Source organism: Oryx dammah, unplaced genomic scaffold (genome assembly GCF_014754425.2).
Source record: "Oryx dammah isolate SB20612 unplaced genomic scaffold, SCBI_Odam_1.1 HiC_scaffold_7, whole genome shotgun sequence".
NCBI lineage: Eukaryota > Metazoa > Chordata > Mammalia > Artiodactyla > Bovidae > Oryx > Oryx dammah.
Window position 1 is genome coordinate 36,422,013 of NW_024070191.1, and position 17,035 is coordinate 36,439,047.

The window sequence follows — 17,035 nt, forward strand, 5'->3', positions numbered from 1 at the left end:
AAACCGGGGTCTCTGCATTGCAGGCGGCTGCTTTACCAGCTGAGCCAGCAGGTGATTTCTGGGCTCCAGATTTCCCACAAATCACCCCGCTGACACACTCCTGTCTTTATTCCCCACATTCAGAGTAATTGGCATCAAATAGCAGCACAGGCAGAATCTGTCTTACTGTATTCCTCTCTTCTGGAGATGTTCCCGGGTGTTCAGGGGCTGACACTGATTTAGTGCTGAGATGTTTCAAGCACGGGTTCGGTGCGGTGATGGACGTAACTCTCTGTCATGGTCCCTGGGTCGGGTGTCCCTCCTTCTCCCAGAACTGATGGGAGGTTCACCCGAGGTCCAGTGGATCCAAGAAAGAGGAAGCCAGGTCTTGACCCGAAAGACTCTCCCCTCCCACTGCAGTTCCTTAACCTGAAACACTTAAGCAATTAGCACGAAACGGAGCGATCAGGAATGTTTCGCTCCGTTTTCAAATTCCAGGGTGTAGTGGCACACTTTCTTCAGGCATCATGTCGAAATGGCAGAGAGGACTTTCGTGCGGGGTTCTCCCTGCAGTGCTGAGAAGCGGGAGTTTCTCGCTCTTGAAGGGTCTACCCACAATCAGGGCGGCACTGCGTCCTGCAGCCAGGCGTCCTGGGCACATGGCCGGGCCCTGAGCGTGCATGTCTGTCGCTTTGCAGGATGGCGCTCATCCTCATGGTCTTTGTGAACTACGGAGGTGGGAAATACTGGTACTTCAAGCACTCGAGCTGGAACGGTAAGGCCCTGCCGGGGGTCACCTGGCTGACTCAGGCCCCTCCAGCACCCCCCAGAGGCCCCAGAGATGCGTCCCCATGGATGGCACCTTAGACCTTTGCCTCAGCCTTCAGTTTCCTCCTCTCTTTTGTGTACCCTGGCTCCACAATGCTTCCTTGTCATCCCAGAGGTCTGCAGAGGTCGGTGCCAGGATGTGGGCTCTGCAGAGGGTGTTAGAACGTGGATATAAGGTCCTCATCCTGTTCTAGGTGTGCCTTATGCCCCAGCCTCGTGGGCGCTCTGCCCTGAGACGCGTGGTCCTCCTGGGGATGCCGTGGATCTGGGGGGTCTGAGTGTGCTGCCCCGTGGCTGTGAATCTGGCTGGGAGGAGGTGGATTTAGGATGAGTTTTGAGCAGCACTCCCTGAGATCGTAGACCTTCCGCATACTTCTGTCCAGGCTGGAAGTATGGAAGCGCCCCCGGCCAGCCCCCAGCCCGAGTCAGGGCAGCTCGGCGCTGCTTGGAGGGGTTTTTCTGGGGACTCGCTGGGCAGTGGGAGAGGGACGCCGTCCCGGGTTGGGGAGCGCCGCCGCTCCGGGCCCTTCCTCACTGTCCCGCTTGTGTCCTTCTGCAGGGCTGACGGTGGCTGACCTTGTGTTCCCATGGTGAGTTGTAGACCCACCGCCCGCTCTTGGTGGCCCATCCGCCAGCTTTGGTTTTCCGCTGATGCTGGACCTTCCTGACCCCGGCCCTGAGTTCTGGCGGCGGGCCTGTGCTGCCCCCAGGCCTCTGTGTGATGAACTCCTCCCGAAAGCTGGGTTCCCGCACAGTTCTGACACCTGGCGTGATGCTTGTCTAAGACACATGCACATAAAAGATGGGTGCCTTCAGAGGGAACGTTTTGTTAGTGTGCGTATGACATGGGAGACCCTAGAATCTTGTGGAAAGTCATAAATTCTGAATATTCCACTAATCCTGAAAGTACGTGTGAAAATCTTATTTCCTAAAAGGTACGCAGTATATCGGTATCAGGGATTTCTGATAAAGTCTGATAATGTATATAACAGTTAATAGTAGTGAGTTAAACTCTAAAATGATAGTGGAGTATGCCTGGCTGTCTCCGGCTATTCCCTTGGTTGAAGGACCCTGACTTCTCGTACAGCGTGGGTTTTGTGTCTGCCGACACTTTGAATTGAATGACTTCCCTCCGTCGTTTGGAGGTGTTCGTAGAACTGGCCATGGGGTCCTGTCTTTGGTCCCCGGTGTTTCATTGCTGATATGAACTTAGGTTTCTCTGGGCTGGTGAAGAGTTCCTTTATATTAATTTTTTTAAACTGAGTATAGTTGATGTTCAGCATTATATAAGTCTGTGCCATAAATGTGCATACTATATGTATATATATGTCTGTATAGTACATGTATATATGTATATACATCTATATATTATAGGGATTCACAATTTTAAAATAGAGGTATGATAAAATACTGGTCACATTCCTTATGTTGGCACAGAATATCCTTGTGGCTTTTATACATAATCATTTGTTTTTGGTGACCGAATGGGGGGAATGTCCATTGTTCCAAAGGGTGTCCTCCTAAGTCAGGACGAGAAAGGGCACAAACCTTTCAGCCCGACACTGGGATTCTTCCTCCACCTTTAAACTGATGTGGTTTCAAGAAATCATGTGTTGCTTCTCTTGCATCGTAGGTTATAAAATACTAATGATGTAGGGACGAAAAAGTTGGAAGTGGCCACCTAGTAAGGGCTGTTGTTTTCTCAGGTTTGTGTTTATTATGGGAACTTCGATTTTTCTGTCGATGACTTCCATTCTGCAGCGGGGATGTTCAAAACTCAGACTACTGGGGAAGATCGCGTGGAGGAGTTTCCTGTTAATCTGTATAGGAATTTTCATTGTGAACCCCAATTATTGCCTTGGTCCACGTAAGTATTTTTCCCCTGTTAGAATATATTCAGGTTGAAATAGGGACAAGATGTGTTATAATTTGAAAGAAACGCAGTTCCTCCACTTCAAGTTTTGCCTGCAAAAAAGAACAGTTATTCGAGTACATCTAATGCTTGTATAATTTGGGGCATTATTATTATTTGTTTATTTATTTGGCTGCACCACACGGCATGCAGGGTCTCAGTTCCTCAACTGGGGATGGAACTCGCGCCCCCCTGCAGTGGAAGCGCAGAGTCTTAAGCTCTGGACGGCCAGGGAAGTCCCTATTATTATTATCTTGGAATTTTAGGCCTGAAAGGTGCCTCCAAGTCCAGGCAAACCCTTCTGTACAAAGGAAGACCCTAGGGTGGGAAGAGCAAGGCGCTGTGTCCGAGTGTAGGAGGGGCAGGGTCGGCCAGAGCAGCCGCTGGTCCCCGTTGCCCCCCTCCTGCCGCTTCGGTCTCACCCGCTCTCACGGTGAGGCTGCCCTTCCAGGGCCCCCCTGCGTGTGGCCGCGCCTCGCTGTGAGGAGGCAGTGACACCTCTGCCATGTTGGAGAGGCGTGAGAGAGGCAGTTCGGCGGGGGAAGGGACGTGAGCCCCGCGCTGGGGCAGCAACAGAGCCGGGAAGGCAGAGGCTGCAGGCTGCCGAGGGCTCACTCTCGCTCGCAGTCACCCCGCAGCCTGCAGGGGAACCCTGGGCAGGAGGCGCCGAGGCTTTCGGAGACGGGAGGAGGTGGGAGCCCGAGGGAGGTGGGCACGCGGTGGGGGCCTCCTGGGGTCACCCTTGGGCAGCCCCACTGTCCTGTAGCCTGCGGGGCAGGCAGAGCCCGGCCTGTGCGGGGGCTGCAGGCACCCCCAGGCTGGCAGTTGGATCCTCAGCCCTGACGGGAGCAGGTCGGGAGGGGGCCTCCGTGTCCCCACGCCGAGCGGGACCCTCAGCTGCTCTGCGCCCAGCCTCCCTGCTGGGTGGAGCGGGATGGGGGGCGGTGGCCTGACCACCTGGGCTCCCATCTCCACAAGCTGCAAAAACAGACTTCCTCAGGCGCGGGAGAGGTCTGTCTGCCCCGCGGGAGAAGGTGGTGTCGTGTCGGGTCAGCGAGCGGCGCTGGCTGACGCCCCTGCCCGGTGCCTCGCAGTGTCCTGGGAGAAGGCGCGCATCCCTGGCGTGCTCCAGCGCCTGGGGGCCACCTACTTCGTGGTCGCCGTGTTGGAGCTGCTCTTCGCCAAGCCCGTGCCCGAGACCTGCACCTCGGTGAGCAACGTCGTCTTTATAAAGGGGGGAGGGTCCCTGTATAAGTGCCAGAACCTTCTTTAGTTCTCAGCGCCCTACCAAAGAGAATGAGACTCTCTACCTCTGTTGCAAAGCATCTTTTTTCTCTTCAAGTAGTTATTTTTATTTAGTCTTTATATCTGTCTTTTTTTTAATTGAGATCAAGAACACATAGCATGAGCGCTACCCTCTAAATAAATGTTCAGTTGCCATTAATCCCTGCGTTTTGATGGCGTTAAACAGAAGCACCATCGTGTGCTGCACTAGCCCAGCCTCTCGGGGGCGTCGCTGCCAGTGTTTCAGTCTCCAGTGGAAACCTCACAGAACGTTTCACTGTCCGCCCAAAGGCTGCACAGGTGCAACCTGGAAGGTGCCAGGTCTGCCCTGGGCTTCTTCGTGTTTCTTCTTTGTAAGATGGATGTGTCTCACCTCTTGTATTATTACTTTCTGTCTTATTATAAATTGCCGAGTTCAGTTTACTCAGTTCCGTTCAGTTCAGTCGCTCAGTCGTGTCCGACTCTTTGCGACCCCATGAATCGCAGCACGCCAGGCCTCCCGGTCCATCACCATCTCCCGGAGTTCACTCAGGCTCACGTCCATCGAGTCTGTGATGCCATCCAGCCATCTCATCTTGGGTCGTCCCCTTCTCCTCCTGCCCCCAATCCCTCCCAGCATCAGAGTCTTTTCCAATGAGTCAACTCTTCGCATGAGGTGGCCAAAGTACTGGAGCTTCAGCTTTAGCATCATTCCTTCCAAAGAAATCCCAGCGTTGATTTCCTTCAGAATGGACTGGTTGGATCTCCTTGCAGTCCAAGGGACTCTCAAGAGTCTTCTCCAACACCACAGTTCAAAAGCATCAATTCTTCGGCGCTCAGCCTTCGTCACAGTCTTAACTCTCACATCCATACATGACCACAGGAAAAACCCTAGCCTTGACTAGACGGACCTTAGTCGGCAAAGTAATGTCTCTGCTTTTGAATATACTATCTAGGTTGGTCATAACTTTTCTTCCAAGGAGTAGGCGTCTTTTAATTTCATGGCTGCAGTCACCATCTGCAGTGATTTTGGAGCCCAAAAAAATAAAGTCTGACACTGTTTCCCCATCTATTTCCTATGAAGTGATGGGACCAGATGCCATGATCTTCGTTTTCTGAATGTTGAGCTTTAAGCCCACTTTTTCGCTCTCCTCTTTCACTTTCATCAAGAGGCTTTTTAGTTCCTCTTCACTTTCTGCCATAATGGTGGTGTCATCTGCATATCTGAGGTTATTGATATTTCTCCCAGCAGTCTTGATTCCAGCTTGTGTTTCTTCTAGTCCAGCATTTCTCATGATATACTCTGCATAGAAGTTAAATAAACAGGGTGACAGTATACAGCCTTGATGTACTCTTTTTCCTATTTGGAACCAGTCTGTTGTTCCATGTCCAGTTTTAACTGTTGCTTCCTGACCTGCATACAGATTTCTCAAGAGGCAGGTTAGGTAGTCTGGTATTCCCATCTCTTTCACAATTTTCCACAGTTTATTGTGATCCACACAGTCAAAGGCTTTGGCATAGTCAATAAAGCAGAAATAGATGTTTTTCTGGAACTCTCTTGCTTTTTCCATGATCCAGCAGATGTTGGTAATTTGATCTCTGGTTCCTCTGCCTTTTCTAAAACCAGCTTGAACATCAGGGAGTTCACGGTTCACGTATTGCTGAAGTCTTGCTTGGAGAATTTTGAGCATTACTTTACTAGCATGTGAGATGAGTGCAATTGTGCGGTAGTTTGAGCATTCTTTGGCATTGCCTTTCTTTTGGATTGGAATGAAAACTGACCTTTTCCAGTCCTGTGGCCACTGCTGAGTTTTCCAAATTTGCTGGCATATTGAGTGCAGCACTTTGACAGCATCGTCTTTCAGGATTTGAAATAGCTCCACTGGAATTCCATCACCTCCACTAGCTTTGTTCGTAGTGATGCTTTCTAAGGCCCACCTGACTTCACATTCCAAGGTGTCTGGCTCTAGATTAGTGATCACATCATCATGATTATTTGGGTCGTGAAGATCTGTTTTGTACAGTTCTTCTGTGTATTCTTGCCACCTCTTCTTAATATCTTCTGCTTCTGTTAGGTCCATACCATTTCTGTCCTTTATCGAGCCCATCTTTGCATGAAATGTTCCCTTGGTATCTCTAATTTTCTTGAAGAGATCTCTAGTCTTTCCCATTCTGTTGTTTCCTTTATTTCTTCGCATTGATCACTGAAGAAGGCTTTCTTATCTCTTCTTGCTATTCTTTGGAACTCTGCATTCAGATGCTTATATCTTTCCTTTTCTCCTTTGCTTTTCACCTCTCTTCTTTTCACAGCTATTTGTAAGGCCTCCCTAGACAGCCATTTTGCTTTTTTGCATTTCTTTTCCATGGGGATGGTCTTGATCCCTGTCTCCTGTACAATGTCATGAACCTCATTCCATAGTTCATCAGGCACTCTATCTATCAGATCTAGACCCTTAAATCTATTTCTCACTTCCACTGTATAATCATAAGGGATTTGATTTAGGTCATACCTGAATGGTCTAGCAGTTTTCCCTACTTTCTTCAATTTAAGTCTGAATTTGGCAATAAGGAGTTCATGATCTGAGCCACAGTCAGCTCCTGGTCTTGTTTTTGTTGACTGTATAGAGCTTCTCCATCTTTGGCTGCAAAGAATATAATCAGTCTGATTTCGGTGTTGACCATCTGGTGATGTCCATGTGTAGAGTCTTCTCTTGTGTTGTTGGAAGAGGGTGTTTGCTATGACCAGTGCATTTTCTTGGCAAAACTCTATTAGTCTTTGCCCTGCTTCATTGTGCATTCCAAGGCCAAATTTGCCTGTTACTCCAGGTGTATCTTGACTCCCTACTTTTGCATTCCAGTCCCCTATAATGAAAACGACATCTTTTTTGGGTGTTAGTTCTAAAAGATCTTGTAGGTCTTCATAAAACCGTTCAACTTCAGTTTCTTCAGCATTACTGGTTGGGGCATAGACTTGGATTACTGTGATATTGAATGGTTTGCCTTGGAGACGAACAGAGATCATTCTGTCGTTTTTGAGATTGCATCCAAGTACTGCATTTCGGACTCTTGTTGACCATGATGGCTACTCCATTTCTTCTGAGGGATTCCTGTCCACAGTAGTTCATATAATGGTCATCTGAGTTAAATTCACCCATTCCAGTCCACTTTAGTTCACTGATTGCTAGAATGTCGATGTTCACCCTTGCCATCTCGTTTGACCACTTCCAATTTGCCTTGCTTCGTGGACCTGACATTCCAGGTTCCTATGCAATATTGCTCTTTACAGCATCGGATCTTGCTTCTATCACCAGTCACATGCACAACTGGGTTTTGTTTTTGCTTTGGCTCCATCCCTTCATTCTTTCTGGAGTTATTTCTCCACTTATCTCCAGTAGCATATTGGGCACCTAATGACCTGGGGAGTTCCTCTTTTGGTATCCTATCATTTTGCCTTTTCCTACTGTTCATGGGGTTCTCAAGGCAAGAATACTGAAGTGGCTTGCCATTCCCTTCTCCAGTGGACCACATTCTGTCAGACCTCTCCACCATGACCCGCCCGTCTTGGGTTGCCCCGCAGGCATAGCTTGGTTTCATTGAGTTAGACAAGGCTGTGGTCCTAGTGTGACTAGATTGACTAGTTTTCTGTGAGTATGGTTTCAGGGTGTCTGCCCTCTGATGCCCTCTTGCAACACTTACCATCTTACTTGGGCTTCTCTTACCTTTTTTTTCTTTGTCCCCCCCCCACCCCCAGTGGAGGCAAAGCTTTAGGTGGAAATGTTTAACTCTTTCCATGTGGCTCCTACTTCACAGTAAGCATATTAGCAGTGTAAGCGGTATTTGTTCCTGCTCCTTCCTGTGTAACTAGCAAGCTCATCCCTGAATCCCAGGTCCTCTTGGTTCTTCCCATAAGACTTCCTCGGTTGTGTGTTGCTGGAGTGCGTTTACCCGGCACTCCTTTACCCTGCCCCCCACCCCCAGCAGCCCCCTGCCCACGCCCCGTGCCCTCTGCTGCAAGCTCCTGAAGGCACAGTGGGGCTGCCGTGCTTGCCCGGATGTGACCTTGGTAGCCGTGGGGGACTTGAGGGTCTGCGAGGCTCGTCCAGGCCCCCATGATGGAGCCAGGGGCTGTGGGCACACCAGGAGCAGGTGGGCTGTACCCCTTCTTCCTTCAACCAGCAGAGCTTCCAAAGCTGAAATTGCATTTTCCTTTTTAAAATTCAGTTGTATTTCTTTTTAAAGTAATAGCTTTATTGAGACATAATTCACTACCATAAAACTCACACCCTTGAGGTGTAAAATTGAGGGACATTTGGTACAGCTGTGCAGTCAGCACCACTGTCTTAATTCTGGAATAGTTTCATTACCCACTGAAAACACCCTGTCTCACTCCCAGCCACTCCCCAACCCTAGGTCCCCTGGCCTTAGACAATCCCTAATCTGCTGTCTGTTGATCTGCCTGTTCTGGACATGTCATAGACATGGAATTACCATGTGTGACCATGTGTGAACTCAGTGCAGGCAGAATGGAATTCCATGTCACAGACATGGAATCACACAGTATGTGGCATCTCTTGTCTGGCTTCTTTCATTTAGCGGAATATTTTTTGAAGTTGATCCATGTTATGCCGTGAGTACTTGACTCCTTTTTACTCCTGAATAACATTCTATCTTCTGAATGTAACATATTTTGTATTCATTCATCAGTCGATGGATAGCTGACCTGTTTTCACTTTTTGGCTGCTATGAGTAATGATTCTGTGTCCATTCGTGTACCTGTTTCTGTATGAACATCTCTCTTTAAATCGCTTGGATATAAGAGTAGAATTTTCCACTGATAACTTCTCAGCTAACATTTTACTGTGACCTATCATATGCTGTGCTTAGTCACTCAGTCGTGTCTGACTCTTTGCGACCCCATGGCCTGTATCCCACCAGGCTCTTCTGTCCATGGGATTCTCCAGGCAAAAATACTTGAGTGGATTGCTGTGTCCTGTTCCAGGGGCTCTTTCCCACCCAGGAATCGAACCTGGATATCCTGCATCGCAGGCAGATTCTTTGCCAGCTGAGCTACCAGGGAAGCCCATGTCACAGAGGTGGCGTGTCTGCGTTTGAAATAAACACACATCTGTCCTGTGTCACCACCATCTAGGCCGAGAGGAGCCGCACAGGAGCTTCCTGAATACACGGGCAGCTGCGTGTTATTTCCCATTCTGCCTGCACTGAGCTCACACGTGGTCTTTATGTGCGACCCCTCCCCCCAGGAGAGACGCTGCTTTTCTCTACTGGACATCACGGCCAGTTGGCCCCAGTGGCTCTTCGTGCTGATACTGGAAGGCATCTGGCTGGCCTTGACCTTCTTCTTACCGGTTCCTGGGTGCCCCACGTGAGGAGCCCTGCGGGGAACCCCGTTTGCACGTCCCTTTCTGCCAAGTCGGAGCCTCCGGGTTCCAGCTGTCATCCTGCCCACGTGGGGACCTCCTTCCTCTCTGTCCTCCTCGAAGACTCCCTGGTGTTGGGGCGAGGGAGGAGGGGGTGGAATGCGTGTCCAGAGGCCCGTCTCTGGCAGGTCTCCCAGGGTCAGCGGGAAGGCGGATGGACTTTGGGCTGCCGCCCCTGTCTCACCCCTGGGGCGGCCAGGGAGTCGGGGGCTTTGCAGGGGGTGTGCACAGCGCTCAGGGCGGGTGCGAGTTGGCGGCGCTTGGGGGGTGTGGTGGGCACGCACATCGCCCATGCGCAGCCCTCCCCCCGTGCCTGGCGGGTGAAGCCCGTGTTCTCACCTCCTCAGCGGTTACCTGGGGCCCGGCGGCATCGGAGACGGGGGCAGGTACCGGAACTGCACGGGCGGCGCCGCGGGCTACGTGGACCGCCTGCTCCTGGGCGACCAGCACCTCTACCAGCACCCTTCTTCCGCTGTGAGTGGGCGCCGCCCGGCCGGCAAGGAGCCTGAGGGGCGGAACCGAGGAGTGGACGGGGGCGGAGCCAAGCTGTGTCTGAAGTTGGCTGACCTGAGAGACCTCACTGTAACGTTGGTCGTGGGCGGTGTGTTTCTTTGGCTTTTAAAGTGAGGCTGCCCGGCACCAGGTGTGCGCGAGGTGCTTTCCTGTGGGTGTCAGGTCCAGGGCAGGGTGGCCGGCTCCAACGGGGCGGTCTGGTGGGCAGCGCTTTGGGATCAGCACGTGTGGGACTGGAGGAAGCAGGACGGGGCAAGGGGACTGTCTCACGCAGACCCCGCTGGTGTCCTGGGGGCTGGGACGGCCCCTCAGAGGCATTCTCAGTGGGGTGGGCACGGGACCAGGCCCTTGACATCCCCGGTGGGATGTGGGTGGCCCAGCAAGGGGGTGACTCCCGAGAGCTGGCTCCCTTCAGGGACGAACCCAGGAGCAGCTGGGGCGGGAAAGCTGGGTGATGCCCCCACATCCGTGACAATAACTGGCTCCAAATTTCTGCCTTTTCTACAATAACCATTTCTTTTATAATGAAATAATACAAATGTATTTTTAAATGTTATTTGCCTTGAAAGAGGAAAGGAAGAAGTGAGTGTCACAATAGGCTTGATCCCAAAGGATAAACCTGAAAAGTAAAAGATACCATACTGTTTGAAGCTGGCTAGGGACGCGTTGTGTCAGGGGCATGGGTCCCAGCACCATCTGCTGGACCACCTGAGGTCAAGGCGGCTGCCCTGCACCGGGGCTCACCTCTGCGTTTCCTTCCAGAGTGTCACAGCACACACTTTCTTGGCCAGAAGTATGCTGGCCACAAGCTGGCAGTGAATTTCTGCAGCGAAACCAAAAACATTGACTGCTGGGGTGTCGTGAAGTTTGTGTTTCGTCTGCGAGTTGTTTGTGTGTGCTTTCTGGTCAGTTAGTGAGTCCTGCCTTCTCATCCTGTTCAGGTGCTTTACCACACCGAGGTGGCCTATGACCCAGAGGGCATCCTGGGGACCATCAACTCCATCGTGATGGCGTTTTTGGGAGTTCAGGTATTTGTTCATTTCATGAGAATGCGTGTTCTCACAGTTTGTGACTCATCACTCATCCACATGTCCGTTTGACTAAAAGAAGTCATTGGACGCACAATCTTCTGTGTAGTTGAGGCCTAATAAATTCTGCTTCTGTTTGACAGATCGTCACAACTAGAGGGTGCTAAAAGTTAGCACGCTCATATAGTTAGGTGTCATTCTGGTAGTCTCAGAAGTTATTACTCATGTGGCTCGTCTCGGCCGTGGGAACAGCAGCCCCAGGGTGAGAGGTGTCCCTGCTGGGCTGGACTGCGTCTGGAATGTCACCTGTCACCTTTCTTTCATATGCATGTCACAGTTTCAGATTATGCATACCCTGTGCCCGAGCCAGTACCCGTGGCTCTCAGTTTCTCTCAGAGACAGTTAAGATTCTGAGCAGCCCAGACTTTCCTTCCTGAAATTCTCCTGATTTGGTGTCGGAAACCATTATTTGAGAGGAGATGACCGGGAGAGAAAAGACCACATACCCCTTCCTGGGGGACCTCTGTGACGCTGAAACTGTTCTGCGTGTGGCTGCAGAGTCCTCCAGATGTGGCGGGACTGGTTTTTTATTTCATTTAAATTTACACTTGAATAGTCACAGGTGGCCGGTGGCTCCCGTATGGGACAGTGTGGCTCTGCAGTGTTTACATTTTGGTGGTTCAGTAATTTCCTGGGTAGAGATGCTGCCTACTGTAAAGTTTACATTGCTGCTTTTATTTGTAAATGCATTTAATCCCCCCGTATGCTCTCCAGGTAAATCTGTGCCTGCCCTAACTCCGGTAAGGAATGCTGACCGCCACCCGTACCTGGACCCTGTGCACCCACTGGCCATCTGGGGAGTGTTTCTGTACCCCATGTGCTTCAGTAGCATTTATATAAGTTAATAGCATGCAAATAAGTTAATTCACATAAGGCTCCAAGAACAGGACATTTTAGTTTTAGCTCTTATAAATTATTGTTAACACTTTCTTCAGTGTTTTCAGAAAATCCTAATTTGGGGGGTGGTTTATGCAAAGTGCAGATTTTTCTGTTTTTAAAGTGTTCCCTGCCTCTGGGTCCACACTGCCTCTGTCCCTCTTCTCTACCCCTGACAGACGGGGCCATCCAGCAGCCCAGCCTGAGCTGGTCCCTGATGACGTGGCGGAGGGGAGTGACTTTCCTTGGCTCCCATCGCCTGTGGGAGAAGGCTCATGCCGCCTGCTCCCTCCTTCCCACCTCTGACTCCCTTGGCCTTTCTGAACCACCTGCAGCCCAGCAGGGCGGCCGTGTGCTTTCACTGTGTGACACGCTGTGTGCCTGCTGTTCCAGGCTGCCCAACACTGTTCCTGCCTCGCACTCGGGGCCTCAGCCCGGCAGTGCGTCCTCTGCGCGGCCCCTTCCCCAGTGGACCCTGCGCCTCTGGCCCCCACTAGCCAAGGGCAGGGGAGCATTCATTCCCTGGTAACCACAGTGCCTGCAGGCGAGTCTGTCCTGGAACACTGGGTGCATATGAAATAAGAATTTGATATTCAAGAACCAGCTGGTTCTCTTGGTCATGCTGTATTTTCTTCCCCAGGCAGGGAAGATCCTCCTGTATTACAAGGACCAGACCAGAGGCATCCTGATCAGATTCGCTGCCTGGGGTTGTCTTCTTGTAAGTCACCCCCTCCCTCACTGAAGTTCCTTCCCTTCACACATTCATGTTTCAAAGAAAGAAAACATTTAGCCCTGGGGTCACAGCCGTCAGGCCAGAACATTCTTCATCATCCTGAGGCCTAAATGCTCAGGTTGGTTTTCTTAGAAGTCTCTTTAAGGAAGTCAGTGAACCCATGAGGAAACGGAGCAGAGGGGTAGATTCTGGGGGGCCTTTGCCAGCAGGACCTGGCCCCCGATAGCAGGTCGGCATGTGGCAGAAGAGAAGCCTGGCGTTCCTCTCCCCTCTGACCCTGCGGTCGTGTTTCCTCCAAGGATTCACTCCAGCTGATCAGCTCGTTCACCTTCAACTCAGGGCAGTGCTGAGAAGGCGCTTTGTGGAGAGTGTTTTTAGCTCTGTATCTTGTCTATGTATGTAATTATTTTTGTTCTGGCTGTGCTGGGCTCTCATTGCTGTGCTCAGGCGTTTCTCTAGGTGTGGCAGGTGGCGCAGCTCTAGTTAGCGTCTCGTCGCGGGGGTCCTCTTGTTGCAGAGCACCGGCCCTGGGGTGCGCGGGCTCCGTCGTGGTACGCGGGCTCCGTCGTGGTGCGCGGGCTCCGTCGTGGTGCGCGGGCTCCGTCGTGGTACGCAGGCTTAGTTGCTCCATGGCACGTGGACTCTGCCCGGACCAGGGATCGAACCTGTGTCCCCTGCATTGCAAGGCCGATTTGTAACCACTGGACCACCAGGGCAGCCCATACTGATACATCTTAAACATGTTTTTCTAGTTGAAAGAGTAAAATGGGGGCCACCCTTTTCAGCTTTCCCTAAGCAAGGAAGTCAGTCCTGGTTTTCAGTTTGGAACCACCGTTGTTTCTGGAGATGACAGAAAAAACTTTTAACATCTTTCTCCCCACCCCACCCCCGCCTCCAGGGGCTTGTTTCTGTGGCTCTGACGAAAGCATCTGAAAATGAAGGCTTTATTCCAGTAAACAAGAACCTCTGGTAGGTGCAGAAGCCCCGCCGCCGTCACACCTGGTGGGGAGTGGGTGGCGGGCGTCTGCCGCGCTCTCCCGACCCTGCGACGCCTGCTGTCCTCCAGGTCCGTCTCCTACGTCACCACGCTGAGCTCCTCGGCCTTTCTCATCCTGCTGGCCCTCTACCCCGTGGTGGATGTCAAGGGGCTGTGGACGGGAGCCCCGTTCTTCTACCCGGGTGAGCCCCCCGGCCCCAGGCCGCGCAGAGGAGGGCACCCAGAGGACCGGCTGGAGGCCGCGAATGGCCGGTGTGGAGCGTGTCCCGGGGGCCCCAGGCAGGCATCGCTGGCTCTGTTCCCAGGCAGCCCCCCACTTTACCGTTTCATTTGTGGGGTCGTAAACGTACCCAGCTGGCGTCCTCAGGCAGGTCATTGGTTGCGGGCACTTCAGAAAAGGGGCTGTGCCTTCACATGGAACACCCCCACCACACACATGTACCCTAGAGATGACGTGTGAGTGATGCTATGTGGAGGTGCCGCCCGGGGGCGCTGGGGGCGGTTTAGACGCGCTTCTGCCCAAGACGAGAAGTGGCAGGCAATTTCAGTGACTTGTTTCAGCCCCAAGCCCAATAACAGCTACTCTCTCTGGTCCCCGGGTTTTCTGGATAGAGAAGGTAAGTTAATGTTTCTGACTTTCAGGTTTAGTATTCCAGAGTCACACTTAACAAAAGGAGTATTTTCTAAGTTTTGGATGTAATTTACACTCAAATCTCTTAACATACCCATCCCTTATATTTTGGGGCCATAGCTGATAGCAGAAGTGGGTGCTTTTTCTCTTTTCCCACGGAACCAAAGTCAAGCGTCCAGAGTTAGGTGGATGACCAGCTGTGTCTCCCCAGGGATGAACTCGATCCTCGTGTACGTGGGCCACGAGGTCTTCGCCAACTACTTCCCCTTCCAGTGGAAGCTGGGGGACCAGCAGTCGCACAAGGAGCACCTCGTGCAGAACATGGTCGCCACCGCCCTGTGGGTTCTCATCGCCTACGTCCTCTATAAGAAGAAGGTGTTCTGGAAAATCTGAGGCCCAAGCTGAGATGCATTCCTGGCAGAACACCTGGGCCCCGGGGATCACTTGATCACAGGAGTCCTTGCTTACAAAACAGATGGGCTGTGTGTTTCCCAGTTACAGGGGTGATGCTGACATGCTCAGGCTGGTTGACTGGGACACAGCTTGTCCAACTCGGCTTCTGTACGCAGAACTCAAACAGCTGAACCGTCATTATCTTTTCTCTCCATCTGCCGTGTGAACGGCTGCCTCTGGAACTGCATTCTAAGGATGTGTGGTTGAACTTTTCCCGAGGGATGACCAGCCGCCCTTGCTTCTGTGCCAGATGAAGCCGCCTCGGGTCTGCTCTCCCTGACCGTGTTTCTGCAGCCTTGTCTTCCCACGCTTGTCCATGGAGACCAAGATGCCACCATCGCTGCCGTGTCTGACTGTGAAGCTCACTGGGTGTCACGGACAGTAACATAGTCTACTATATTTTGGTTATGTAGTTTAATATTCCAAGAAAGTCCAGGTAATATCCTTTCAGATCCGTAAGGTATGGGTGGGTCCAAAAAATTGCCTTTCCCTCAGAAGCCATGTTCTGCGTTTCCCCACTTGAAAAAAAGTGAAACTGTGGACGTGTGACTCCTGGCCACCCTCGCCAGCAGTTACCTACTTAGGCACCTCCCTGAGCTCATCACCTTCCCGTCTGTCTGCCCCCCCGCCTCCCACCCGTCCGTCTGTGTATCTGGAGGGGAGGGTCCCCCGAGCCATCCTCTGTCTCTAGGAAGAGAGGAGCCTGCGTGCTCTGCCATCCTCACCGGGCAGGTCCTCTCCAGCCCCTGGACCCAGTGGGGTTGGAGGCATCAGTGGCTTTCCTGAAATCTTTAGAAGAGATCATTTTGTTACTGAAAACGCTTCAAAATAAATGATGTTTAAAAAGCTGTCACTGGAGTGACTCCTTTCAGAATGACCCCCCACAGCAGAGGCAGCTTGCCTGCTTGGAATCGCCAAACTAAAGCATCGTTTGTTGGGCATGAAGGCGGAGAACACGGGGGACCAGCACTCCCACGACGCAGGGTCCTGCGTCCAGGGCTTCTCTGTGGCAGAAAGGTCGTGCTGCCGAGCGTCCTCGCGTGATGAGGCGGGGTCACCTCAGCCCGCCTCCTGGTGTCAGCTGTAGCCCCATGGATGGCATATTTTCCAACTACCCCAACTCTGCGCCAACTTATATCCCAACTTGTAGCTGCCTGCGGATGCCTCCACCTGCATGACCACCAGCATCTGGGCACCTCCCGCCCCCGTCTTCCGCAGAACTTTCCAGCTCAGGCTGCCCCAGCTCTGCACACAGCTGACCCTCCGTCTCTCGGCTTCACCCGCCTTCCTTCCTGCCTGCCCCTTTCCCGCGTTCAGTCATTGCAGAGTCTTCTCAGGTCTGTCTCCGGCTCCCACCCTGAAGTCTTTGTTCGCACGGTCACCGCCTGCTACTCTTGCCCAGACTCTTGGAATTGTTTTTGAACTGGCCTCCCTTCCTGGGTCCCTCCTGTAAAGTCACTGTCCACTGCCCCAGGCTGTGCTGCATCTCACTGTTGGAGAGGCCCAGGCAGCATCATGGAGTGGGCTGTGCTGGGAGGAGGTGGACAGGTTGTCAGAAGGAGAACGTGAGCAGTGTAGGTGGGAAACTGCCATTATCGTGTACCCGCTCCGTGTAAACCCAGGGCTGCCCCTCAATCCTGTTCACCGTATCTGTTCCCGCAGTATCAGAATCAGGTTCCTGTTACCCTTTGGCGTGTAGCCAACTGTCAGCCCCAGGTGGTGGAAATTCAGAAACTGAGGCACTTAGAGGACCTGTTTGCAGAGTTGACTGACTGATTTTTTCACAAGGCCTGATCAGCTAGTTCATAGAGCTGTGATTGCTTTAATTTTCTAACAATAAAAGCCTTTTTGCAGTTGAGGGGGGGAAATGGATTATACTTCATAAAGCAGTGTTGCTGTGCTTAGTTGCTCAGTTGTGTCTCTTTGTGATCCTATGGACTGTAGCCTGCCAGGCTCCTCTGTCTATGGGATTCTCCAGGCAAGAATACTGGAGTGGGTGGCCAAGCCCTCCTCCAGGGCGATCTTCCTGACCCAGGGATCAAACCCGTCTCCTGTGTCTCCTGAATTGGCATGTAGATTGAGTCATGGGGGAAGCTCTCAGATCAAATGCCCTCCTTGCAAGAACTTCCCCTGGAGCTGGAGCAGGGCTGTGGGCGGGCAAAACCGTCCCTGGCTGAGCCCAGAGATTCTTCCTGGCTTCCTCCCAGCCCTTGGATCCGCTTCCTAGTTCCAGCCCCACTTCCCACCTCCTCAGGGTGCCGGGCCTCTGGCCTCTGACTGTGACTAGTTGTCCTGTCCCACTTGTTTCTTCTTCATTCTCTCCT

The 17,035-nt window shown here is 52.1% G+C and overlaps 1 protein-coding gene across 3 annotated transcripts in view; it reads left to right on the forward strand.

Annotated features, from left to right (window-relative positions):
* Nucleotides 1-15,564, forward strand: part of HGSNAT (heparan-alpha-glucosaminide N-acetyltransferase) — a 29,818-nt gene extending 14,254 nt beyond the window's left edge. The window contains exons 7-17 of one of the 3 annotated variants that reach the window (XM_040243271.1): nt 678-754; nt 1,367-1,397; nt 2,514-2,674; nt 3,814-3,929; nt 9,244-9,365; nt 9,768-9,894; nt 10,875-10,961; nt 12,538-12,615; nt 13,529-13,599; nt 13,697-13,809; nt 14,470-15,564. In XM_040243271.1, coding sequence (XP_040099205.1) covers nt 678-754; nt 1,367-1,397; nt 2,514-2,674; nt 3,814-3,929; nt 9,244-9,365; nt 9,768-9,894; nt 10,875-10,961; nt 12,538-12,615; nt 13,529-13,599; nt 13,697-13,809; nt 14,470-14,651 — 1,165 coding nt within the window. In that variant the 3' untranslated portion in view covers nt 14,652-15,564. Of the gene's footprint in view, nt 1-677; nt 755-815; nt 1,124-1,366; nt 1,398-2,513; nt 2,675-3,813; nt 3,930-9,243; nt 9,366-9,767; nt 9,895-10,874; nt 10,962-12,537; nt 12,616-13,528; nt 13,600-13,696; nt 13,810-14,469 lie in introns of those variants that run through there. The other 2 variants (XM_040243272.1, XM_040243273.1) reach the window with 2 other exon arrangements.
* The last annotated feature ends 1,471 nt before the right edge of the window (nt 15,565-17,035 follow it).